This window comes from Notolabrus celidotus, chromosome 10 (genome assembly GCF_009762535.1).
Source record: "Notolabrus celidotus isolate fNotCel1 chromosome 10, fNotCel1.pri, whole genome shotgun sequence".
Taxonomy (NCBI): Eukaryota; Metazoa; Chordata; class Actinopteri; order Labriformes; family Labridae; genus Notolabrus; species Notolabrus celidotus.
This window is the reverse complement of record NC_048281.1, coordinates 18019469-18045834: the sequence shown is the minus strand read 5'-3', so window position 1 is coordinate 18045834 and position 26366 is coordinate 18019469. Positions and strand designations below refer to the sequence as shown.

The window sequence follows — 26366 nt, the reverse complement described above, 5'->3', positions numbered from 1 at the left end:
TCTGGAGGAACCTCTGGATCGTCTCCAGAGAGCTGCATGCTGATGTCACCCTGCTGTGCGTAATGTGGCCTCCACCCTGTTAGCGGATCAGATTTCAGCTAAATGCATGTTGAGATTTTGAGTGGGAATAAACATGTCAGTGACTGTGTTCTCATAAAAATGTAGCAACACAATAAATCTTGACTTTACTCAGACCCATGTGAACAAACACACTGGAAGGAGTCCACATTGGTTTTGAATCACTTTGAGCTATTGACAACAATATGACTGGTCAAGGGTGGGAAAAACACAAGTGTTACATTTACTATTTAGGAGCAGTAAGAAATGACATTGTGGTGGTGAGTCAGCATGCAAAAAACAGGACCTTGAAATTGAAGCAGGTAAACAGAATTTCCCTACATGAGTCATTTTATTTACATCATTGGTCATCTTTTTTTGTTAAATAAGAAGCTTCTATTGCTTTCACTCAATGAAGAGCTTTAAATCTAGAGTCTAATCAAAAATTCAGATTTAGTTTGGACCAAAAACTATTCAGTACTTGCAAAAGATTGTGTCCTGAAGTAATTGGCTATAAGGAAATGTTACATTCAGAAACATGACAACAAACAAACTTAACTCCACGTAGTCAAGTTCGGTACAGTGCCAAAAAAATTACTTGTTCATTTAAATCACATGAAACACAATATAAAATAATCAATAAACTACATGTGACTCCTGAAATACGGAGTAAATATGACCACTTATGCAATGCTCTTTGTCGCAAATGTCAGAAATAAGTAGGCACTCATTTTCACTTAATGTGGTCGTGCCCACTGATATTATCATTCTGGTCTTCTCTCCAGACTGAGATCGAGAAATGTATTGGCATCGGAACAGAATTGGACCCAAAGCTGTGTATTCTTGGTATTAGCTCATTATCTGGTCCAAAGGCTGAACTGCTCAATATTATGTTGTACGCTGCCTGCCTTTCAATTTTGCAAGCCTGGCTTGATGCACATCCACCTACATTGTCAGTATGGTATGACACATTATTATCTATTGTTCCTCACGTGAGATTATCACATGGACTACAAGGAACCCTTGATGACTTCATCAAAAAGTGGTCCGCCCTCAGTGTGTATCTTGGCGACGAGTGGTTATCAATTACCTGCATTAATATTATTATTTTCTTTTATCGACTTAAATCAATCATGTAATACTTCAATATCTCCCACTTTAGTGTTAAGTGTTTTTTTTTCATTTTGTCTGTCTGTGTTCTTTTTTTGTAATGTGCTTCATGATTTCATATGAAAAATAAAATGCTATATATAAAAAAAAAGAAACATGGCACAGAATAAGTTAATGAAATGAGTTGCTTGTTCTAAACTGTGTTTGAAATAGAAGGAAAACTGGGAAAAAACTGGTAAAGGATTTTAATAGTGATTGCAGGTGTGACTGGGCCACATTTTCAAGTAGTCATGAATGGATGCACTTTACTGCACATTCTCACCTGTCAAACACAGGTGTAGCTGGTTGTAATTATAAGAGCTTGTTACATCCAGGTGTGCCAGTTGCAGAATATTTGGAATTTTGGGTTTAAAGCACTGAGTGGAGATTGCAAATGGCATTGCTTTCATCTATATTTCCCTTTATAATAAGTTCAAATTGCTTTTCTGTTGTGATAATTATATATTAATACTATATAATATACTACTATGAGTCCAGCTCATCAAATGTAGTGATGCAACTGACTAGAGCTGCTGGTTTAATCATTCACTTGCTATTTTATTGTGACATAAAACATGATGGTGAGTCATCAGACAGGGGGCAACAGTTCACAAGGGAGTGTTTCTTGCTACTGGCTAATAAATGTGGTTCTTACTATAATGATAAGATGGATAACCTGAATTAGTCACAGCTCTCTCACAGGACACATTTTGACTTCTCAAACACCAGTCATCATGACTTAATCTTATATTTATGATGCTCTTAGAATTACCTGACGAATCCAGCCTTTTCCAGCATGGGCTGAGTTAGAGTGATAAGTCAAACATTTGGTTAAATCAACAGCCTACTTTAGATATGATTTTTCTAACATTTAGTAGCACTTGTATGATCAGTAAATCAAAGCTCTTAAAATACAACAATTGAACACCTCACACAAACATGTTTATCTCTACATGCACATAGTTTGAGCCAGAGCATAATATAGTCCCTTTATCAGTGGTGGACAGTAACAGAGTAAATTTACTTCAGTACTGTACTTAAGTAGGCTACATTTTTTGAGTATCTGTACTTTACTGGAGTATTATTTTTTGGGGATACGTATTACTTTGTACTCCACTACATTTCTATCAATGCTCTAGTTACTCACTACTTTTGCTTTGAAGTCAGCTCATGAATTTCCTTCTATTTCCTGAAATATGATCCCTAAACTGTGTTTGTGTAGTTCTGTTTGTCTCAGTGGTTTATTTGTACCTGTATATCGTGCGTCTCCACGGTTGAACGTGGAGCAAATACACAGCACATTTCACTCAGATCAGGCAGTTCATTTAGAGGTGGTAATGATGGCTATAATTCTCCACCTGAGCACCCATGTCCATATCTTCAGCCCGTGTTAGAGGTTTTTGAAATGAAGAATGATATGTATCATTTGAAATGTTCTCCCTGTTTCCCACTCTGCCCAAACATACAAACATTCACTGTCCAACCTGAGAAAGCGTGTTGAGCTACGTAACATTTGTTTCATTCCAGATGAACATTTCAAACTAAGTTGTCTGTGCTTGGAGTAACTTAGTTTCTGTTTTTATTCCATGGTATAGTTTTGAGAGATTTCATGTAATGGTTTCTAAATAAACAATGTAACAGAATGTACTTCTATGTATTCTTTACTTTATTTATGTATTGTGAAAATACAACATTTTGAGATATTTTAAAAGGTACTTTGAATACTGAGGTATTTTTAAAAGCAAGTAATTCAGTACTTTAAGTCAAGTAATAATCTGACAGAGCAACTTCCACTTTCATTTGAGTAATATTTGACCAGGATTTATACTTTGACTTAAAGCTGCTGTGAGGAACTTTTGATTTATATCAATTTTGGCGCCCCATTGTGGACAAAGTGATACCTCTTATCTCTTGTTCTGTACATGCAAACGTAGTGTTTTCAACAAAAACCTCACCCTGCTGTCTTTTAACAGCCAGATTTATCACTCTGTGATTATTTGCCATGAAAAATTATGTTTTTAAAGCCAAATGTCAATCATGTGGTCTGACACCTACCCCCTCTGAGTGGTTTAAGGTATCAAAAATGACAAGAGAGAAGGTATCAGTGTTGTTGTTTATGGTTTTGTTTGCTTTTAAAAGGTCATAAAGAGGCATCAGTGTTGGTTTCAGTCTGTTTCTCAGCTGGTGAAAAACTCCTCATAGTGCCTTTAAGTAATGAGGCTGTGTACTTTGTCCACCACTGGTAACAAATCAAACATTTGGTTAATTCAACAGCCTACTTTAGATATGATCTTTCTAACATTTAGTAACACTTGTATGATCAATAAATCAAATCTCTTAAAATACAACAATTAAACACCTCACACAAACATGTTTATCTCTACATGCACATAGTTTGAGTCAGAGCATAATATAGTCCCTTTATTGAGTTAGCCTCAGAGGGGTCACCATGGACCAAAGTTTGTTGCCCCTCGCGGTAAACTCAAAGTACCACAATGCAACACACAAAATATCATCTCCTTGGCTTTGGGAGCTACGCCCCGACAAGAAGCAGCAGCAGCAGCAGAAGAAGAGGAGTGGGAGGTTTCCCCCTCAAAGGACTCATTGTAGGCAGGGATGAGAGTGTGTGCAGCCGCGGTGTGTGTGCCGTGAGTGTGTGTATGTATGTGTGCGTGATGAACCCCCTCCTTCTCCTCTTCTTCCTTAACTAGCTGGTCAGCGGCTAACGGAGGGATTAGAGAAGCCAGCTCCACTTACTCACAAGCAGACGAAGGGGGATTGCAGTGTGCGTGAATCATGCTCGTCGTCATTACTACCGACTGGGAGTGGAGCCGAAATTGTGCAAGATACGGATAACAGCAAAAGGGGGAAAGGTCCGTGTGGATACAGTCAAGTTTCCAGCTCTTTTCTCTGCCGTGAAAAATGCCTCAGAAGGGGCTCCACTCCTCCTGCTGCTGCTGCTCTGCTCGGACCCGTCGCATTATCTACCTTCCTCCCTCACATGTGCTCTATGTTGAAGAACTGACCAGGAGAAGAAACCTTTAAGGAGGGAAGCTAAAACCCAAAAGGACGCAGGGATATATTGCCTTTTTTTTAATCTTCCGCTTTCCCAAGTGGGAAAAAGAAGAGATCAGAAGAGGAAAAAAGAAGGTAGAAAAAGTTGTAGTTGTTGGCGAAAGAGGAAACATGGGGAACGCAGGGAGCATGGACCAGCACCCTGATTTCAGGGGACACAACATGCCTCTGAAACTTCCAATGCCCGAGCCAGGGGAACTGGAGGAGAGATTTGCAACCGTGTTGGTAAGAAAGATAGATCATTTTCATGTGTGTGTCTTCTTTGTTTCCTCCCTCCATGCTTCAGTGTCCTGGGACGGGACAGCTGTGTGTAGGTTGAACCCCTGTTTGTCCAGCACGCCTGCCTACTCTTTGTTGTTAGGGCAAAAAAAGGGGAATTCTTCACAAAAAAGTCCAAGAGATTAACATGTGTTGCACTGTCAAGAGCACATTTAAGATATCTTAGACCTTTTCAACTCTTACCAAAGTTACTGTATAAATGTTCTGCTCTGAAAGTGTCCATTAGAGGTACAAGTTTTGCCCCCACAACATCAAGTGTCCCCCCTTTTAATAAGATAACATACAGTAGTGGTTCTGTTAAATTCCAATCACATGACACACCTGCAGACAAATTGTTGCTTTTATGGCTCTCTTTTTCACAACTTTATGAGTTCAGCCTCTGGCTCAGTACTACCGAAAGCTCCAAATGCCCAGCATGCCAGGTCCTTTGAAACATCTGTCACATCATAAAGTGTCAACAGAGTCTGTCAACAATTATGTTACCTGAGAGGGAATGCTGAACATTCCTGGTGTTGTTGGGAGATCTATCAAGGATTCAAAAGTACCAGCAGGTTGTTAAGTTGTGTTTAAAAAAAAAAGTGAGGATGGACGCTGAAAGACAAAGACATTCAGTTGTAGGAAAGTGTTAATGTTGAGGATAATGTGACAGAACTTTGGCAGGCTATAGCATCATAAACCATGTTCTCCTCTAATTCAATGTCAGCTGTGATTGTGAAGAAAATGTTACACTTAGCTGATACAGAGGTTTCAGTGTGAAGCAACACCCTGGTTGATGAATATCTGCTCAACCAGAACAACAGTGGGGAAATTTGAGAACAGGCAAAATGTGGGTCAAACGTGATTGTCGCCTGGCCTACTGCTCTCATAAACATTAACCGCTCAGCAGAAGGAATTTGGCTGGAGAAAGGAAGCAAGTTCTTACAACTGAGCAATCGTGAAATTGTCTTTTTACATGGAGGAAAAAAGTTTAGAATTAATTTTATGTCTATTCACAGAGCTTTTGTTTTTGGTGGCGCTCTTTTGTTTAGCCTGTAAACCCATTAGGCAAAGTGTATCAGGTTCAGTTGGGAGTCAAATCAATCACAGTTGCGTTGGGGTGTGATTGCTGCTTGGCTGATGGATCCCATCGTGCACTGGCAGCAACACACTCAAGGAGTTTGAGAGGTTTTGATGTCACGACACAGAGGGATTTAGGTCTTTCTCTTAATCACGTCTGCTTTTGGAGGCGCCTACTTTCTACGACTTGAGAGACGTCCTGACCGCCGCTTACATCTGGGTTCACAAACACTCAGTTAGACATCAGGGAGGAGGAAGTCAAGTGGAACAACACAAGTGGTTTACAAAACTAATCCTTATGCTCTCCAGTAAAATAACACAAATCTACCTGTCTAACTTCAGGATTTCATGGGCTGGCTGTCAGAAAAGCTGATCCTCGTAGCATGTCGGGATCTCCCCCACTCCCTCCCTCCCTCCTCTCAGCTGCCAGCATGATGCCTCGGCTCTTGCAGGGATGGAAGCCCTCCAGCATTAGAGGAATTTAGCCTTATAATCACTGCATTTACTGTTATTTACTGCCATTTAAACTCTAATGTGGCCCAGTCGTGCCTGATGGCAGTTGGCTCCATTGATTGCTGGAGCGAGTGGCACTGTGTGACTCTGATGACCTCACTTGAGTTTGAATAGCTGATGATTAGGATGATACCTCGAGTCGTCACTGCCTCTCAGTCTGCTTTGTATCACAACATATGAGTGCCATTCAGTGCTGATGAATTAAGACTGAAGTGTGCTTGGCTGCTGATCAGCAGTTCTTTTACCCACTCACTATCAGCTTTATTCTGTCACATCAACACCTAAAGTGTTTTGATTGATATCTTTTGCTCATTTGTTCTTTTTTTAAATCATCAAATGCATCTATTAATAAGCTAATTTTTTGTTTTTTGATGCAGCCTGGGCATGCTGGTTAGCAGCAGGACTGTTTACCTGCCACCCCTAATAAGTTTGATCAACAGGCCAGCCCAGGATCACCGCAGGGAGCCGTTTGGATTAAAGGCTTGTGCTGTGTGCGACCACATTCAAGCACTCATTTAGCTAAGCCCTTGAATTTCTTATCAAGGACAAGGCAGTATTTGAAATTTGGCTCCATGCTGTGGGATGCAAAATAGCCTCCTTTCATATTTCCCCTCCTGACCTGCATCATCTGAGCAGACCACACGTATGGAAGGAGCAGATGTTCAAAAGGAGGCTAAACCCTACTTTAAGAAAAGTACCTGGAGTACAAATGAGGAGTATTGTAAGTTAAAACATAGACAGCATGTGCTACTTATAAGGTTTGATACTGTGCTGAATAGTCCTATGTTATTAATGACATTTAAAATGTTTAATTTTCTCTGTTGAAAACTTTTGCTGAAACTGTTTCCACAGTTTTAAGCCTCTACCACAAAAGTTTTGACCAGTACTAATCAGTCTAGATCAGGGGTTCCCAAACTTTTCAGCCTGCGACCACCAAAATATTGGTGCCAAAGACTTGTGACCCCCACTGTCTCTCAAAGTGATTTAATGAGGCTTCATTTAGCTGGTCTGCAGAAAATTAGCCTACCTATATGAGCATGTGTCTGTGTTTCCTGTGCCGTTATGAATTAACCTACTGCTACTGATGCTTTTGATTATTGACTGTTCACTAAACCTAAACTTAGGAGTCATCTGGCAACAAAGAAAGGCAGAAAACTCATTACACTTTCTATTTTCAAGGTTTTATTTCAAGTTTAGCCACTATTTTTTTCAATATTTTTATTAGAATGGGTAAAATGTACTATTTTTAGATAATTAAAAAAAAGAAAAACATTCTGAAAGACACCTCATGACCCCCCATTTGTTTCTCGCAACGCCCAAGGGGGTCCCGACCCACACTTTGGGAACCCCTGGTCTAGATAACTTGTTGTATATTCTACTTAAAGCAAAGATCTAGGGATATCAGGTTATTTAGTCCCACAGTAAAGAAGGTGTTTACTACCATTAGGTTTGGTACACTTTTAACAACATTTCAATCATTTAACGGCAAACTTAAGAGCTTTGATAAAACTTTATATTCAAGTTAATGAAGAATGTGTCTTTTGTACATTTTGCCATGTTAAAGTTAAAGATTATTGATTGAAACACAGATACTCAAACACTACACTCTGCTCACAGTCAGCTTTCTGAAGGTGACAATCTCCAGTGACAAAAAAGGAAGCCAATGTGGAAACAGAAAAACTGCAGTTCCTTGAGTGTCCACTTGAGGCTGCCTGCAAAAGCCAGGGAATCCCCTTACGCCTGATTTTTACATGTTTACAGCTCTATATAAAACATGTTTGTCGCAGTAGTGCCTTTCTTCATTTGTACACACTGTTGGAGGAATGATTGTTTGGTACAGTGTATTTATTTAGATTATATTGAGGCTAAGGGTTATGCATAGATTTGCATAATTAGGGGCATGACTGATTTGACTGACAGGTGGGTGTGTTGTTGCTGGTTTCTTGGAGACTTAAAGCCTTCCTCAGCTCCACCTATTTGCCTGTTTGTGAATTTATCAAAAGTTAAATGGAGCTAAAATGTTCAATATTGAGACTTTCTTTGTTGAGCTTCATAACATCTCATAAGAAACCAATGGATGACGTCGCTGAGTCCATGTTTTGTAGTCTATGGTTTTCTGACGGTAAGAAACAGAAGTCCCCACCAGGGAGTGACTTATTGGTATGTTCTTGCATGAGTTTGTGATTTGTTTTAAGGCAAGTTTGACGATTAAAAGTTCAAAAATGCAAATAACAATGAAGAAAAAGTTGTGCGTGGTATCAACCCAGCATTTGCCAGCATTCTTATCAATACCTGCAGTCAGTTACTTGTATTGGGTCTTACTATTTTTACCAGTCTCACACAGTGATCAAGCTATGTGCTATTGTAGGGCCGCTTTTCTGTGGTTTTGCTGCTGGCTGAGTCGACATGTTTTACTTAATGAAAAGCTCCCATTGAAGTCTGTGTCTCGTGAATCCCCGGAGCCTGGGCCTGATCTTGGAAATAGACTGAGGCTAATTGTAATGCAAGGCCTCTGCTGTGATAAGAGAGGCTAATTCACATGTGACCTTGGCTGTGAAGTGAAGTGGAGTTTAAGCCAAATGCTCATTGTTTAATGCACTAAAGTGGGGTAGGTTTCCTTCCAGATGTAAACTCCAATTTCAGACATATGTCCCTAAGTGTCTCTCTCTGTGTTTAAGGCTTGCTCTTTGGTGTGTACGTGTTTTCAGTGTTACAGACATTTGAGTCCTAAGGTGTTCTCTTACTGCGTCCAGGGAAATCAGCTTTACAGTGGGAAGCATGTTTGCCAGCCTTTACCTCTCCTGTGGTTGCCATAGTGTTAGGGAGACAAAAGCACAAGTAGAAGATGGTTTGCAAATGAAGATTAGCCAGTATCAACACTTCTTAGGTCTACAGCACTCTTTCTAATATCCCGGTGAATATACTGGCACTTTGTGGAAATGTTAAGAGTATAATCTGCTCTTGTTGCATAATCAATCCAACATCGACATTTACCAAAGCATTAGAGGATAGGCGAAGCTTCAGAGTGTCAATTTAGCATCCAGTCTAAGTGCATACTGGCTGAAAGCATGTGAAATTACTGCTATTGCATCTCTGTGAGTCACATGTACAATATGAGGACCACAGGAAAATGACTCTGTGTAACAGGAATTCAGCTCGGGCCTCATGTCTGCTCCCCTTGCCTCAGCTAACCACAGGGTTGACATCAAACTACATTGTACCCACATCCAAGATAGCATCCACTTCAATCTTCATGGCTGTAGTGTTTTCTGAATCTCATGGCTGCTGTCAGGGAGGCAAAGAAGTTTACAGATCGTACTCGTTTAAATGCCATATTGGGGGGGGACTATAGGCTTAGCTGTGGATGTTGTTGCTCTTCTCAATAGTCTTCCCAGATTACATCTAAGCTGCTTTGTTTTGAAGGCTGCTGCTGCAGCATCCCGAGCTGCTGTTATTTGTACTGGGGTCCTGCATCTGAAATCTACTCCCCAGATTAATCACATGAGTAGCCTTCATGTTCAAGCCAAGGTTCATTTGTCACATTGACAGGTCCAAGCTTGCTGTGCTTTCTCCCAGTACCCACTCCAAGAAATATTTAGGTTTACATTTAACAGAACTGAAAGTAGAAGAAAGGAAGGGAGAGTTCAAATAAAGCATATCTAAAGCGTAATCAATCCATATTATGTGTAATTCATGAGTCAGATGAGTGTTTAATGTATAAGTTGTCAAACAAAGCACGTCCTCTGGTCTAAAAATATGAGTCTAATACAGAAGTGTCAAAAGCTGCAGTTCCTCGATTGTCCGCTTGAGTCTGGCTCCTGAAGAACCGGAAACTACACAAACACAAATTCAAAAAAGCTGATCTTTACAGCAGAAATAAACATGTTTACAGCCTGGTACAAAAGACGAGTCTAGTCTGGATAGCTCATTTCTCGATCAGCTCACACTATAGGGGTGGTGAATTTTCCAACACAGCAATTTCGAAGATTTTGAGATTACGAGTCTTCCCATGAGAGGCACAGCTGACTTGACTGACAGGCGGGAACACTGTAGCTGTTGGCTAGGAAGCTCAAAACCCACCTCTTTCACGCCACAATCGGTGACAGCAGCAATATGGCTGCTGCCGACGATTGGCCTCAGATCAGCTCTTCAGAAAAAGACGGGTGATGTCATGGATACTACATCCGTATTTTATACAGTCTATGTTTCAAGCCGACAGAATTATTACCAGCCTCAAATGGACTTTTAAGGGTCTTTTAGCCTTTTTCACTGTTATTCTACAGCTTCAGGGAGTGGGTCCATTCACAGTTTTTTGCTGGCAGGACCCACCACCTCGGTTTAACAGTGCTTCTCACTGACCTTTACTGTTGCTTGGTTGAAGTGTTGTCTTACCACACTTCCACTCTCCTCAGTAGTGACCATTACGTCTGTTTTTAAATAGCTTTCTATGGTTAATATTTGCATTTATTAAAGGAAATTTCACAAAGAAAATATTAAAACAATCAAAATTAGGGATGCACGATATTGGATTTTTTTGCCGATATCCGATATGCCGATTTTTTACAACTCATTTAGCCGATTACAGATACTGATATTTTTTCCCGCACACTTAATTGCAGAGATCATCAATTCTCTTCTGTATTTGAATTAGCGTACAGTATTATGGTGACACTCTTATCACATTTATTATCTAATATTCATTTCTTGTGCAAAATAAGAAAAATACTTAATACTTAAAACTGCATATTTATTCATGACAATTACTTTCAAACAAAATTCATACAAAAAGATACATCCTACTTCAAACGTGGATGATGCTCTCCCTGAGACAATCATAACAATAACCCACAACCAGGGCAAATATGGCCAATTTCACATTTGACATAGTAAGTAAACCTAACCTCTGTTCACAGGGAACATGTGAAAAGTGCAACTGTACACCAATTAAACCCAAATTAAATAAAATGTTTACTCTGACAGTAAATGTGCCTAAATTAGTCAGCTACATGTACCTTACAGACTGCTGCTTAAATTCAAATTTAACTTCAAACATGAGCCCAACATGTGTGCAGCATCCCATTATTTTATCGGTTAATTAAATCGGTGGATATCGTGTTGGCCGATATCCGATAATTAATTTTAAAGCCAATATCGCCCGATACTGATAATGTGCCGATAAAAATATGCATCCCCAATCAAAATGATTTGTGTCCTGGTGTTAGCAGCTGCTTTAGACAAGAAAGTTGTACTCTCAAAAAGACGTGTCAAGTTTCCTCTGCCATTGTTGTTGAGAAAATCCATATCCAAAGCCCCTCCCCTTTGGGATTTTGATTGGTCAGTTAGGCAGTGTTCCAAAAAGTGTTACTATTTTCAACTGAGAACACTGTAAGCTCAATGACAACAAACTGCTGACGCCAGAAAACATCGAGCACTGAACACTGAACTGTATTAGTTTTGTATGGACAATATGCACTGCCAGAGCAAACAAGGGTGTTAGTGGACACAGGCCCTTAATGTGTTGATTTACTCTTATATTCACATCAGCATTGTTTATAGCTGCCGCCTGCAACTTCAAGACATCCAGCTCAACATACTTTTTTTCTACCTGCTCATCATGAAGAGAGTAACATCACAAAGCTAAACACTCAGATTTTGTTCTTATAGATACCAACAAAAGAGCTACAGAGGGACAGAGGCTAATGGACTTTCAATTGTCAAGTGGTCAAAATCTTGACCTGTCTGCAAGGTGTGTTACTATAGTTTCTGATAATGTAATGGTAGGCCATGACAGCTTAGTACAAACAGTTAAGTGATACAAGATCATCCATGTCAACTATGTGGATCCAGTTTATGGGTTGACTATGAAATGACAGAATACAAAGGCTTCATAATGGGGTTGAAAACTTGATAGGCTATCTGGTAGCTTGTGATTTGTCTCTACATTTTTTTACCCTTTGCATGAACACGGTGGTCCCAGCGTCTCCTGCATCATTATACAGGACCCAGGAAGTGACTAAACTAGTCCTCAAAGTTTTTCCATGTCGACTCTTCTTCATTAAAAAGCAGCACAATGGGCATTGTCTGAGGAGCAGAGGGTGAACAGTGGCTGAATCCCGTGCAGCAGGCCCACAGAACAGAGCTGCTCTTTATTCTGTGGAGGAGCCCAAGACGGAGCCTGGCACTGGACCCAGACCCGGCAGTGTGCGAGAGGCCACCACACATGCCCAAATATGTGTATGTGTGAGCTGGTTTGTGTATGGGCATGTGAGTTTCTGCTGAGTCGGAGCCCCAGGACGCTCACCCGCCAATTAGCCGTAACGGAGCAGAGCATGAAATGCCTGGGGAGCAATGAGATCCTGCAGCCAGCGCACTCCGGCCTCTGCAGAGGATGTGAGGTGCTGTGACGCAGAGCGATAATGTGCTGCTCAAAACCCCGAAGCAGAGCCTAGAGGCATCTTGCCTGACTGGCAGAGGGTCAGCTGATTATGTGGGAACAGGTCTGTTGGCTTTGTGCAGGCACCGCTGAGCTGAAACCACTTGGGCTTCAATCAGTATTGTTGCTCTCAATTCAGTTTTGACATCCGCACGTCTGGGGGTGTTTGGGTTTTCTGCAGTGCTGCTTGGGTGGCAGAGTGCACAGTTCTGACCAAGCAAGGGGATATTGACTCAAAAAATTCTCTAAAACCTCTCATGGGGTTTTCAGTCTGATAATACATACAAAACAACAGTCACAGACCTTTTTTTTCACATGCTGGTCGCAACAGTCTGGCTTAGTTATTTCCTGTCTGAGTCGCAGTTAAGCTTTCTTCTCAGCTTTCCCTGACTGTTTTATGACGTCACTCTGGATTGAGGCTTTAGTTCTGAATGCGGCCCTCGTGCTTGGCCCTGGGTGTCGTTGCTGTAGGTCTTCCTGCATAAGTAGCAGGTGTAAAGTGATGCAGCCTGGAAAAAAGGCCGACCTGGTCCTTTTCTTTGCGGTCACAGCCAGTTGCCAATGTCCTCAAACAGGGCCGGTCCAAGGGCCACACAAAAGACCAGGAGAGTCATTGCTCTTTTGGAGAAGTGCATTATGGTCAGGATCTGTCCGGGCTCCAGGGTGGCAGCTGCACTATTAAGTGAAATAGCCCCAGTCGAAAAGCTGCACAAGGGTGGATGTTTTATGTTATGAGTTGTAAAGAATGAACCGATGTACTCCCTATTGAGTGTTTTCAGACACAAGTCCAGAAAAGCCTTCAAATGTTGGTGTCAGTGTGACAAATGAATGCAGTGTTGTGGCTTCAGGGTAAGATTTATCTGGTGGCATTGATATTATTGTCATTCTCTTTGAGGCCTTGAGATTTAGTGAGTGTGTTAACAGTTTGATTTAAGGCTGAATTGCAAAATCTTATAATGATCTCATGTGTTGGCTCATTTAACCTCATTTTGCAGCCTTTTGGAACTGAATAATGTGAATCTTTGAGGCCCGCATAAAGACGAGGACTCATGCTCTATCAGCTGACATTTTGGAGTTGTTAGCACATGTCGTCCATCTCTTGACTTTTTATGCGCCCGCACAATATGCACACTGTGTCCTTCCCCCTAAATGTCAAAGTGTGCAGAAGAAGTTGTAACACCACATCCTCCACAGTAACTGGTACTATTATATCGCAGCAGTTAAAAAGGCTCAGCACTTTACTTTACAGTTGATTACTTTCTTTTTAGGCTGTATTTTTTTGTGTTTTCTTGCAACATATGCTGCCGCTGAAGCCTCCAGAGTCAGAAAGGCAAGTTTTTTCGGGTAACGACTTGCCAGAATTAACATCTGCAGAGCAGAATGGGAGGTCCTGTTGCATATGAATGTCCTTCAGCAGCTCTTTGCCAGACTTTGATATAGGCCCCATCACAGCGCCGGACAATGCTGCAGTCTGTTGTTTCAGGCTTTATTGGACTGAAGATGTGCCTCACTCTCTGGACCCCCCACATAAACCCACAGCAGAGTGGACCAGTGTGTATTTCTAGTAAAATTTAGAAGAAAGGAAATTTCTCCCTTTTAAACAGGGGTCCAAAGATTCACAGATCCCTATTCTTCTATTTCCTCATTGGACAATGAAGAATCACATTACTGAGCTCACCACCTGCAGTTCAAAGTGCATCAATCATCTCATTAAATGAAGTCACTGAGTGGATTATTCCACACTCTTTTTGTTCAGAGACAAAGACTTAAGGTCAAATTATTAAAAGGGATGGTCTCTTGATAGTTCAGGAGGTGAAGGCACACTGCATCACAGACAATTCAGGAGGGATGAAGAGATTGGATTATATTTTTTATATCAGGTTCTGCTAAATCAAAAAAAGTTCCAGCTATTCTGACCAAGAACAAAAAAAAAAAAAAAAAGGGATCAATTTTTCATGAGCTGTTTAAAAAGTGAATATTTTGATCACTCACCCATCATCGTCATCACATTTTACAAATACACATTTTTGCATCACAACTTTGTGGATGAGTGGGTTTGTATGCTCAGATGAAGTAGTTAATAGAAGACAGAGAAGACAGATTAAAAGCTCTACAGGATTATACTTAGCAGCCTCATTAAATCAGTCAGCCTCTTTTTTTGCAATCTCATTTATCCCACCTACTCAAAAAAAGTTTGATGATGTAGAAGTACCCACACTTTACTCCCAGGTCGCTCTTTTTAAACCATTGCATAACAAATGTCAAATAAGCCTATGATTTCATTCCATAGGACGCTCCATACACTCCTGCTGAGCCACTGTTTATCTTGCAGATAAACAACTCCTCTGATTCATATTATTTGTTCCCTTGAACAAGAACATGGACTCCACCTCAGTCCGGACACTTTCGCAACCTCACAACATCTGGCCCGGCTGGAACTCCTCTGTGTTCGTGCATCAACTGTTTTATTTGGACAACTTCCTACTGCTCCAAAGAGACTCCATAATGTTTCCGGCATTTGGAGAAGCTTAAAAGCCGTTCTGTATCGAGTCAACATGATGTTACCCACAATGTAAACACTGCACCAGCCTTTAAAAAAAAAAAAAAAGCTCTGTATGTTTGGCCACAATACAGTCAAGTACATGCTGTGGGTTTTAACAAAAGATGAGTCAAACCAACTGAAATAGTTGAGTTGATAAGCTGGTGTTAGAGGATGTGAGGTTGTTGTAAGTACAGTGAGATAACACAGGCACCACACTGAGGTAAATGAATGGAATTTCAGAGGAATGTGTCTGTAAAAAATAAAAGGGGGGAAAATGAGAAGCCAGGCTCAAACATTTGAACTCACCATTTGGTCCCGAGACATTCCAGTGAACAGCTTCGCAAACATCAACTCCCCTGTCTCGATGGAGGAGGCTGCTGAGCCGGGGCAGGGGGTCCTGGGGATTACAAAGCTAATCTGAGGACAGACAGGGGACACCTGTGCCCTCCAAAGACAGCCGAGGATTACGGATCCACGTGGCGCTAATGAGGGGAGGACAACTCGGGCGGAATGGCGCATGGCATGCCTCAGGGCTGACCCACTGCTTTCTCCCTTCTGGAGGCAGCATGGCTTAATACCTCCAGCATGAATATGACACATTTTGATTCTTACATGTCTGAGCTGCAGGGCTAATTCATCTGCCTGCAGGGGAAATGACAATCCAAATAACTGGAGTAGTGTAGTCTCATATTGGTCCACTTTGGGAGGGTTTATTTTTACAGCTCAGATCAGCATTCAGAGCCAACTTTATTCTAACAGTGTAAATGCTTTTAAACATAAAGCAACACTGTGACTGATGAAGCAACTGCTGGGAGAGAACGTCACAACATGCAGACATTTCTGGAGTATTGAGCAATTTATTTTAAAAGTATTTGTCATGACTAGTCGTCAATAATGGATGCAGTCAGAGGTTTTCTTGTTGTGGCATGCAGTGTGGTGTCCTTAATGCTCATTAAAAACACAGCCAGAGGTTTTATAGAAATGTAATGAGCTAGGGGTTGGAACGTTGCATTGAATGATGCAAGCTGGGTGTTTGCTACAGAAAGAGGGGCAATCCGTTGAGGTCATTAGTTAGATTTTGTCTCGGGTTGTGTTGCATTTAGGAGCGTGAAAAAACTCTTTTGAATGAACTGGATGAATTGCTGTCGGATCTGATGGCTCAGTTTGAAAGATAGGCGATGTTCGTGGTTGTGGTGCATTAGCAGGAAATAAGGTAGAGATGGGAGAGTGTGGGTGTGTCTCTCTCAAGCACATTAAAGACCAAGACCTCAGGGACAAATCAGCCCCTGCTCTAACAGATATCTGGGAGGTGCTGCCCTGCACATTTCTTCATTCTGACCTCAGTCATTTTCAGTATCTTGTTTTTTATCTTGTTTATCAGAAGAAGTGTAACTTAAGTGATTTAAGGTCAGTGTCTGGTTTTTAAGTTGTGTGTTTTGACTTTGCTTTATATGTTGTCATCATGAAAGGCAGATCTCATTTATCGGCAATCTGCTCCTCCCACCATTAACTCCTAACTTTTTTCGATTTGGCTCTTTTGTGGAGTGCACTCAGGCATAAAGTGCTTGTATGTTCAAGAGCACTTACAGACATTCAGAAGCGAGTCATGCCGGATGTGGAACGTCAGTTAATTTGCAGCGATCGTGATTTAGTTTTTATCCAGGGGATTACAGAATAGTTCACTTTGTCCTCCATAGTTTGGTTCCTGGTGAAGTTTTCTATACATTTGTGGAACATTTTTTTGACTGGTTTTCCAGATGATGTTCAAATCAAGGATTTTTTTTTTTTTAAGTTATATTTCGGCCTTTTTTGCCTTTATTTTATTGGACAACTGACGAGTGACAGGAAATGTGGGGAGTAGAGAGCGGGGGAAGACATGCAGGAGATGGTTGACAGGCCGGAAATCGAACCGGCGACCCCTGCGACGAGGACTGTAGCCTCTGTATGTGGGGCTCTTAGACCGCTAGGCCACCAGTGCCCCATATCATCTATTCTTAATGTTTATTATTTTTTACTTTTTAGGAGTTTTGGTAATTCTTTTTTTAAAACAATTTTTTAAAACAAGTTTAAGCCTTTTCATCTTTTAGGTTTCACAAGAAGTATTACCTTTCCCAGATCAGAAGCAGTAAGTGCCCGTATCCATCTTCAGGGTTGCAAAGGTTCACTTTTTGTTCTTTTCTGTTTTGCAAATCCATCTCTTCTGTTTCAGCTGAAACTCTGTCAGTTTTTTTTATTTTAGCAAATCTAGCTGTGTTGGTTTAAGTTCTAAACTCACCCAGTGACCAGTTCACACACCTAGGTTTTGTGAATATTGTGTTTCAGACTAATCCTTGCTTCTCAGCTTTGTTAACACAGTCCACATCTTTACACAGCAACACAAACTGAAGCTGGACCTTCATGTGGGCCGTGTGTGTGTTTGCTTTTGTAGCCAGCTGTGCCTCCGCAGACCTCCTGGAAGGTGGTGGGAGGTTGGCGGACTTCGAGCCAGCCGTCTAATTTTACTCCTTTTATGAGTCAAGCTGTCTAATGAGAGGATATATGGACACTAATAAGTTCAGTCCAGGTTTCTGAGCTTTGTGTCCTAATGTGAGCTAAACTCTGACATAATCTGATGTCAGTAACATCAGGGAAAGTTCCTCCCCTGAATATCACAGTTCCACACTTTTTGACCCAGTGTCAAGAGATGAACAGGTCACACTGTTGTATTGTCTGATGTTGTGATCATACGTCTTGATCCATTTTTCCATCTGAGTCAACTAAGAATCATTTTGTGATTTGAACTTTTGGTTCTAGTTTCACTTTCTTCAAACACCTGTAGAGTAAGAGGACTTAATATTGCTTGATGTGCCGTCCCTCTATTGTGGCTGTGTTGTAGCTGAAATACCTCTTGGCTTTACTGCCCATAAAACCTCTTGTACTGTTGCATAGTAAACATGGGTCAGTGATTTCAATACTGCAGGGACAGAATAGTTAAAGAGGAAGCAGCCGTCATAAACTGGTGAGATAAGGAGCTGCACAGACTGATGCACACCCACTCACCTGTTGCTAAGTTTGCTTGTTTTTTCTCAACGCGTTTTAGATAGAGGAGTCTTCATTCTGATGGGCATCTTTGGAAATAATTTGTACTAATTGCTTTAATCAAGAAAAATGTCAAACACTAACACCAAGAATGCCAAAATATCTGGTGAACTATTGAGGGGGAATATAATTTCTAACTCAGTATCTGCCCAGTAAGCACTTATCAGGTGTGGACGTTTCCTTCGGATAAAGTAATTTAAGTGCTATGAAGCTCCATAAGATAACTGTGAATATTGGTCATATGCTACGTTTACATGAGACTTTTAATTCCTCTTTAATTCAGAATAAAAATTAAATCCTCTTTAAAAAGATTAAAAATGACCTTGTAAACACCTAATTCCGAATGTAAACGACCATTCCGAATTAAACTTAAATCCGAAGTAAGTGGCTGGTTTATTCTGATTTTAAATCTGAATTGAATAATTCCTCGATCATGTATACGTTCATTCTGCTTTAAATTGATTCCGGTTGTTCTGCGCATGCTCGTTCCCTTGTCCTGTCGTGATGACGCACATATTCCGTGCTGGCGGGCACATATTCCAGGCTGAGGTAGAGCAGCCATTGCACTAACCGTTGGCTTTGATTTGCCAAAGTACGGTCTTCCACCTCCCTTCCCTGGTCCTCTATCTCTCTTCTCCTCCTCAGCTGACGAAAGTGAAGCGGTATGTTTGTGTCGAGCTGCTTATTCAAAACTATAATCAAAATCAAAGCGAAAATTGCACTTATTGTGTGGTCTTCCATGTTGTAACCGAAAATAAAAGAAGCAGGAACTGGAGTCTGTTTTCTTCCTTTACACGTAAATATGTCACGCCCGCCCCTGTCCAATCAGAACCCTTCCCAATCCCCAGACCTTAAGGGGAATTGAATAAAGACGATTAAACTTGTTTTCCATGAAAACCTCAATTCGGAGTTACTATTTCCATGTAAACACAAAGGAGAATACTTTAATTCCAAATGATTTAATTCTGAATAATTAATTCAGAATTACATCATGTAACCGTGGCCATTGTGCTGTTGGAATAAAACGCACTGCTGACTCTTCTGGTTGTTCCGCGTTTTGGTGATTCAAAAAAACTGAATCCTAGAGAGCCAATCTGAAGTTAATCCAATGTTTGTATCTTTTAATAAACACATACTGTGAAAATCTTAGTGACCTCAACATAAACAAGGATAAAGTGTTAACATTTGAACTGATTGGGTTATCATCTCTCGCATAGACTGTTGGTTGTTTATTAAAGCTCAGTCCAGAGTACTGGTCCTTTTTCATAACAAACTGTTGGATTTTGAGCCAAAACTCACAGCTTCAGCTCTTCCAAATGTTTGTAACGGTCCAAACTTTTAGTGCAGATGTGGGACAGCTGCTCTGGAGATGAGTTTCCAGTTTGGCAGGATGACTTGAGGCCAGACATGATGGAGTGCTAAAAGCCAACATTTCACAGAGAGGGGGTGATCATCCAGCCCTGTGAGCTCATCATCTTCATTTTGTTTGCGGCCTGGAGGAGTTTGTTGTGCTTCATTATGGTGAAAAACAATTTTTGTAGCTGTTTGCACTCACTTTACTTGTTCTTGAGTTATGTTACTTCATAATTGAGCCACACTCTTTTGCATACCAATAGTGGTAGAATGACATTTTGCTATATTTTCTATTCATAGACTGTATAGATAATGGACGTAGTATCCGTGACGTCACCCATCTTATCATTATGAGGCACTGTTTTGAAACCAATCGTCGGCGGGAGCCATATGTAGTGCGAGGTAAAGAGGTGGGCTTTGAGCCTCCTTGCCAACAGCTCCAGTGTTTCCGTCTGTCAATGCAGTCAGCTGTGCCTCTCATAATGGAAAACTCATAACCTTTTTTTTTTTTCAAACTTTTTTTTATTGGAATTTTCTCATTGACAGATACAAAACAAATAGACAAATGCATACACAAAAAAGAGACATTTTGGAGGTTGGTATCAATCAGCAACAATGTGAAATATGCAATTTACATTAAGATAAACTACCCATGAAGAAGAAAAAAATATTGGATATAGTAATGATAAGAATAATAAAAAACAAAAACAAAAAACAAAGAAAAACATTTAGGTAATGTCATCTAAGGTGCCTTGAGTCCTTTGAGGACTGAGTAATATTACAGTATTTCAGAATTAAAGGGCAGAAGCTAATCACTTGGAATCAGGCAGGTGAAAATTTTCTTTAATGTAATTCAGAAAGGGATTCCATATTTTATGAAAAGTCTTTGTCGAGCCTCTCATGGAATACTTAATTTTCTCTAATTTAAAAAATAGAGACTGTCCTGTATCCAGTGTGCAAAGGTAGGAGTAATATTAAGCGCCTGGCAAGCAAGGTGACTAAAGTGACACTGTCAGCCTCCGCCTTGAAAGTGAAAGTATGACTGGAGGAGTACCAAAGATACCTATAGCTGGGCATGGGATGATCACTCGGTTCAGGCAATCAGAAATAGTTTTGAAGATAAGAGACCAGTAATCCTCAAGTTCACTACACGACCAGAACATATGAGCATGAGAGGCAGGAGTTTGATTTCAGCGATTACATTAAGGGCTTACATCAGGAAAAAGTTTAGGTAGCTTTTGTTTTTAATTTTCTTTGTCCAATGAATGCAATGTACTATTTTGCATTGCATTAAACTATACCGGGCACAGATAGAAGAGGTGTGTTCTCTTTTCAAAGAAGACTGTCAGAGTTCCTTGGTTATGTCTTGGCCTAAGTGGAAAACTCATAATCTTAATACCTTCAAAATTGCAGCGTTATGAAATTGATTCTAAAATGATTATATTGTTGCTTGTAGGGGGTAAACTAGGGGTCAATCAGTAATCGTTTTCCAGGATCGATACAGTTACGGATTATTATTAGTTCATGTGACAGATAACAGATATTTGAACCCATTATGCATTTACAGTAAAAATAAATATCTTAATTTAGAATGTGGACCTGTCATTCAAAAAACTAGGCTGCTCTGTTACTTATTACTATAGAAAATGATGTACAATAGCAATAAAGATAAGTTTTTATCTCAGAGAACGGAACACTTACCCATTCAGGTCTGTTTTAACCAGTCACACAACTGCTCAGGGTTTCCCCTCAATAAAAGTCGCAGTCGTTGTTTGAACAAGTGACACAGGGTGGTGAGTTAAAACAGACGTAGAGGAAAGGACGCACCTGCAGCTAAGCAAATGTGGCGCCCTTTAATAAGTAAGATTTATTGGCAATCTGTAAAATTAAATGCAGATACAGATAATTGGCCAAATGCAGAATATTGACAGCAGCCAGGCTGATAATCAGTTGAGCAGTGCAACTAATAATCTGTTTTAGATTAAAGATTTCAATGGCAAAGGTGCTTGATGCTGTGCCACAAAAACCAACCAGTGTTAAGATTTTCCAACTTGTTGGAATGCATAACGTGATCAATCCAAACTCCATTAAAAAAAACAACTATTTAAAAGTTGTTTTGGGGTAGTGACGCAGTTAAAACATAACTTTGAACATGATAACAAATGGATGAGGACATGAAAATCTTGTGTGCGTTTATTGGTAAAGTTTATGAAGTAATGTGTCGCTCCAACCTTGTCTGTCCTTTCCTTAATTTGACTGATGGTTTTCTATAGGTATCAAGATAAAATTGTTATATTGATTCTTTTTTTGGCCATGATTATCATCGGGTGGTAATCTGATATGACAGCTGTAATCTGGATTAGTGAATTTTGCTTGACACTTTAGTGCTTGAGCATCAATCTGCTTTTGGACTATAAACAATGCAAGACAGAAAATGAAAACTTTGCTACAAATCTTTGTTTTGAAACGGGCAACATCAGAGAAGTTGACTATCATTTCCAGAGGCATGTTCCTGGCTCGATGCCTGTTAAGTGGGTCCAACCAATCATAATTCCCCCTTCACTTAATAACGATTAGACGTAATTACTGCTGGATTCCCTGATAACTTCTTTTTGGATGTGTGTATATGTTTTAGTCAGGGTGGTCTGCCAGCAGGTGCTGGTGAAAAGCCGCCCCACCCTCCTCAACATCACCCCATTAATAACACAGACGCAGAATCAGTGTGACTGTAGACATAGGGTAACTTGACCCCGGCTCGCTGAGTGCCTGTCACAGCTCATTAGCATTGGGATGAAGTGACGGCCAGTAAGAAGTGGTTCTGTTTGCTTTAGTTGGAGCCTCACCAAGTGGAAAGCCTACAGCTCAGAGCACCCATAGCCACCCAGCAAGCAAGTCTGCAGGAGTACGGCACCTACACATCAAATACTCCTCAAATATCCAAACACAACACAGCAGAAGTCTCAAAATAACCTCACAATGTAAACGTAAGTCTGTGTTGACTTTTGTGTGATATAGTGAGACTAATATTGGCTTTCTGACGTTTAATTCAACCGCATACTTGGGTGTCAAATTATATTCTAATGTGTAGAGAAGGGAAGAGAGTACTAAGTCTAGTCATCTGGTTAGCAGCCAGACTGAATCAATAGAGGCCCTCTGACTTGAATTCCCTGCAGTCAGCAGAGCAGCAATCAGCCGACCGGCAACATCTGCTGAATACTAATGCAATTTCCTGCTCGTGCTAGGAGAGGAGACCAATATTTATATCAAATAAAACTTAATGTCCAACTTCTAGTTCAATTTGATGCACTGAAATAATGCAGTAAAGATCTGAAGCAAATTGCGATCTCATACTGGGATTTAAATTTGTCGCGATGTTACAGGCGGAACACATGAGTGTGACACTTGGTTCCAGTCCCTTAGAGGGCTAAGGGACTCATGTTGAGTGTAAACAGCCAAACAGCTGCTGTCAGTCTGCATTTTGATATAGTACACTGTAGTATATATGTCTAGTATATAGGGATGCACTGATGTTTTGCCAGTTTGTTCTCAGCTGGTCCTCGCCCTTCTCAGTCTTGTCAGGGTTGAATGTGTCCCTCTGACAACACCCTTGGCCCCAGCCTGCCCAACCCCCCCACAGTAAAATTGGTCTAGAACCGCCACTGTATATAAGCCCTCTCTTATATTAAAATGCATGAATTCATAGAAAGCATAAACACACTATAATTTCCAATACTGAAGAACAGAATAATTCCAAAGTCTAAAGCCAGACTGGGATCAGACTACTCCATCAGTGTCTGACTCCATCCTGGTTTTACTCGCTCATGGAAACAGTCTGGATCCCAGGCTTTTTCCTCATCCATCTTCCTCTCGCTCCCCCCTGTGAGCTCTGCTGGAAAAGTGGAAGCTGAGCGCTGAACACACTGATAAATGATCCAGCCCATCGAATGAAAAGAGGAAAAGAACCCCAAGCTGAGCGGTTCGTGATGGCCACATTTTCTATTCTTAGCAGTGGAAAATATTCTCCCTTAAAACCACATTTAAAATACTGGGTGTGGTTGATTTTTGCCTTTTTTTTTATTAATACAAGACTTCTGCAGAGGAGCACGAACCTTTATTGTGTAAATGTTTGCGATACATGTTTGCGTTTTCTGTGGGTGGCTAATGAATCTCCAGCTGGGTCGCTCGTTTGAATTAAAATGTTCTGCTGACAGATTTGGTTTCTCGTTGCTCTTTATCATGTAGGTGGGGCAATTAAGTGCTTGGAAACTGTTACCAGCTTTTCTAATTCTCATGAGGGAGGGGTGAATCATGGGTGTGTGAAATTGAGCCAAATTGAAGACAACTGCAGAGGTGTTGGTAAAGAAAGGAAAGTGAAGATAACAGGATAGGAGGAAGAAGTTATGTAACAAGTTTCGAATGAGGCTTAGTTTCAGGGGCTTTCTAACACATGGGTCAGATTAGTTTGTGCTGAAGAACACACGATTCTCAGGAAATGATTCTGAAGACAATAAAAAAGGAATATGTTATTTATTCCAGTTAGGACAATGAGGAAAGGAAAGGAAAATGTAACCAAGGATGTGTCCCTCTTTTTTACATCCACTCTCTCTCTGCCCTGAGTGCACTGTCTGGGATGTCTGGTCCGTTTTTTTGGTGCAGTTTAGCACAGCGAGGTCACGCTCAGTCGCCTTGTCCTCGAATTCAAAGCAGGCACTAAGACAAAAGAGCTTGGATGTTTCTCCTCTCTGCCTCAGTGCTGTAACCTCACTCTCATTAAGAGAAGACCTCTTTCTTTCCTCAGCTTTAGTAGTAAGACTTCTCTGCAGCACTTTGCATGGCAGATCTCTCTGGGCGTTTTCATTAGCAGCCCTGTGTCTGGTAACAGTTCTTGTAGGAAATGGAAAATCTCATGTTTTAATCAGAATGTTAGTGAGTCTAGACAGAAAGGGACAACTCTGACGGGCAGGAGTGTTGGAAATGAAATAGTGAATGAATGACTGATTGACTTATTTCCCTCGTAATGCAGTAACATTATCTTGGTTAAGGTCAGTATTATGATTAACACAGAGCAGCGTTTCTACTGCAGCATTACTTTTTCTTGTCACAACTGGACTTAGCTGTTGTTTTATATCTTGTCTTCAGCTTTCTTTTCATTTAAAGTACGTTTCAGTCTTTTTCAGGAATTGACAGTTAGAAATTAGAACATGCTCATACAGTGCCAAAATAGGTACTTTGTTGCTGAGCATAGAAGAGAACTTTTGAAGTTTTTTCTCTTTTTTTGCACAGAAAAATATGTAGGAACGAAGCGGCAACCTTCGATCTCGGTTCAGCTTGAGGCTGGCTGCAGAAACACCAGAAACCATATCAACACCAATTCAAAAAAGATGATCTTTACAGCATTAATAAACATGTTTACAGCCTGGTTCAAAAAACGGCTTGGCTCTACGTAGCTCATTTCTCTGTCGGCACACACTGTACTGGGGGTGAATTTTTTTCTAACCCGACGGTTCAGAAGATATTAAGATTACGAGTTTTTGCCCAAATAAGGACATGACTGACTTGACTCCCGGACGGGAACACATAGCTGTTGGCTAGGAGGCTCAAACTCCGCCTCTTTACGTCACACTATGCCTGGTTGAGTTCTGCATTTCGAATGTGGCTGCCACCATCGATTGGCTTCAAAACAGCGCTCAGGAACAGATGGGTAACGTCACAGGTACTATGTCCATTATCTATACAGTCTATGGTAGTAACCAAGCGGCAAACTCCGGCTGCGGGAATTGAAGCCAATGCGAAAGTGTTAAAAACTGCAGTTCATCGAGTGTCTGCTTGAGGCTGGCTCCGGAAGTACCTGAAACCACATAGCTAATTTCTTGATCGACACGCTGTACGGGGGGTTAATTTTGTCATAACGCAGCAGTTTCGAAGATTACGAGTTTTCCATTATGAGAGGCACAGCTGACTTGATTGACAGGCGGGAACACTGCAGTTGTTGGCTAGGTAACTCAAAGCCCGCCTCTTTACCTCTACAGAAGTTAGGTTGACTTCAGCATATCCAATATGGCTGCTGCCGTTGACTGGCTTCAAAACAGGGCTTCAGAAACAGATGGATGACTTTACGGGTACTACGTCCATTATCTGTACAGTCTATGGTATTAACTTGAGATCGTTTGCTGCGTATAAGATTTGATTCATAGATTCTTGATCAGCAAGAAAAATAGTATATCTCAACTTAACTTTATAACTTCAACTTTATAAGGTGACTTATGAGGTACTTGGCTCCTCACTACCTCATTGACCTCCCCAATACAAAAATACCCACCCATAGTCTCAGGTCCTCCTCTTCTATCCAACTCACCGTCCCACCTGCTCGCTTGACCACCATGGGGTGGAGAGCCTTCAGCTGCTCGGCTCCCCGCCTCTGGAACTCTCTCCCCCATGATGTACAAAATTCCACCTCTCCCACCACCTTCAAATCCCGCCTAAAAACTCACCTTTTCCGTCAAGCCTACTCTCTCTAATCCGTCTCTTTGGGACTGGAGTGACTTCCCCTCCGCCCCTTTCGTTTTTCTAGTATTGTATTCTTTATTCTAATGTATGTATTTATTTACTGTTGAGTGTTGCTTTGATTATTGTTCTTTTATACGGTGAACTTGGGTGTCCAGAAAGGCGCCTGTAAATAAAATGAATTATTATTATTAAATTATTGTCTCCAACACAAACACATCACACTTTGGATGATGTAACACTGTGGTCATCTTAAATGAGCTGAGTGTGGGGGTAATGAGTACAGAGAGCCTTCTTGTTGGTCCAAGTGTTGTTTTCTAACTTCTA

General features: G+C 40.8%; 1 protein-coding gene across 4 annotated transcripts in view; it reads left to right on the top strand.

Annotated features, from left to right (window-relative positions):
• Positions 1-3761: 3761 nt before the first annotated feature.
• The window catches only part of fmnl2a (formin-like 2a), a 63994-nt gene continuing 41389 nt past the window's right edge, over positions 3762-26366 (top strand). For 3 of the 4 annotated variants that reach the window (XM_034694182.1, XM_034694180.1, XM_034694181.1), the window contains exon 1: positions 3762-4506. In XM_034694182.1, coding sequence (XP_034550073.1) covers positions 4393-4506 — 114 coding nt within the window. In that variant the 5' untranslated portion in view covers positions 3762-4392. The remainder of the gene's footprint in view (positions 4507-26366) is intronic. The other variant, XM_034694179.1, reaches the window with a different exon arrangement.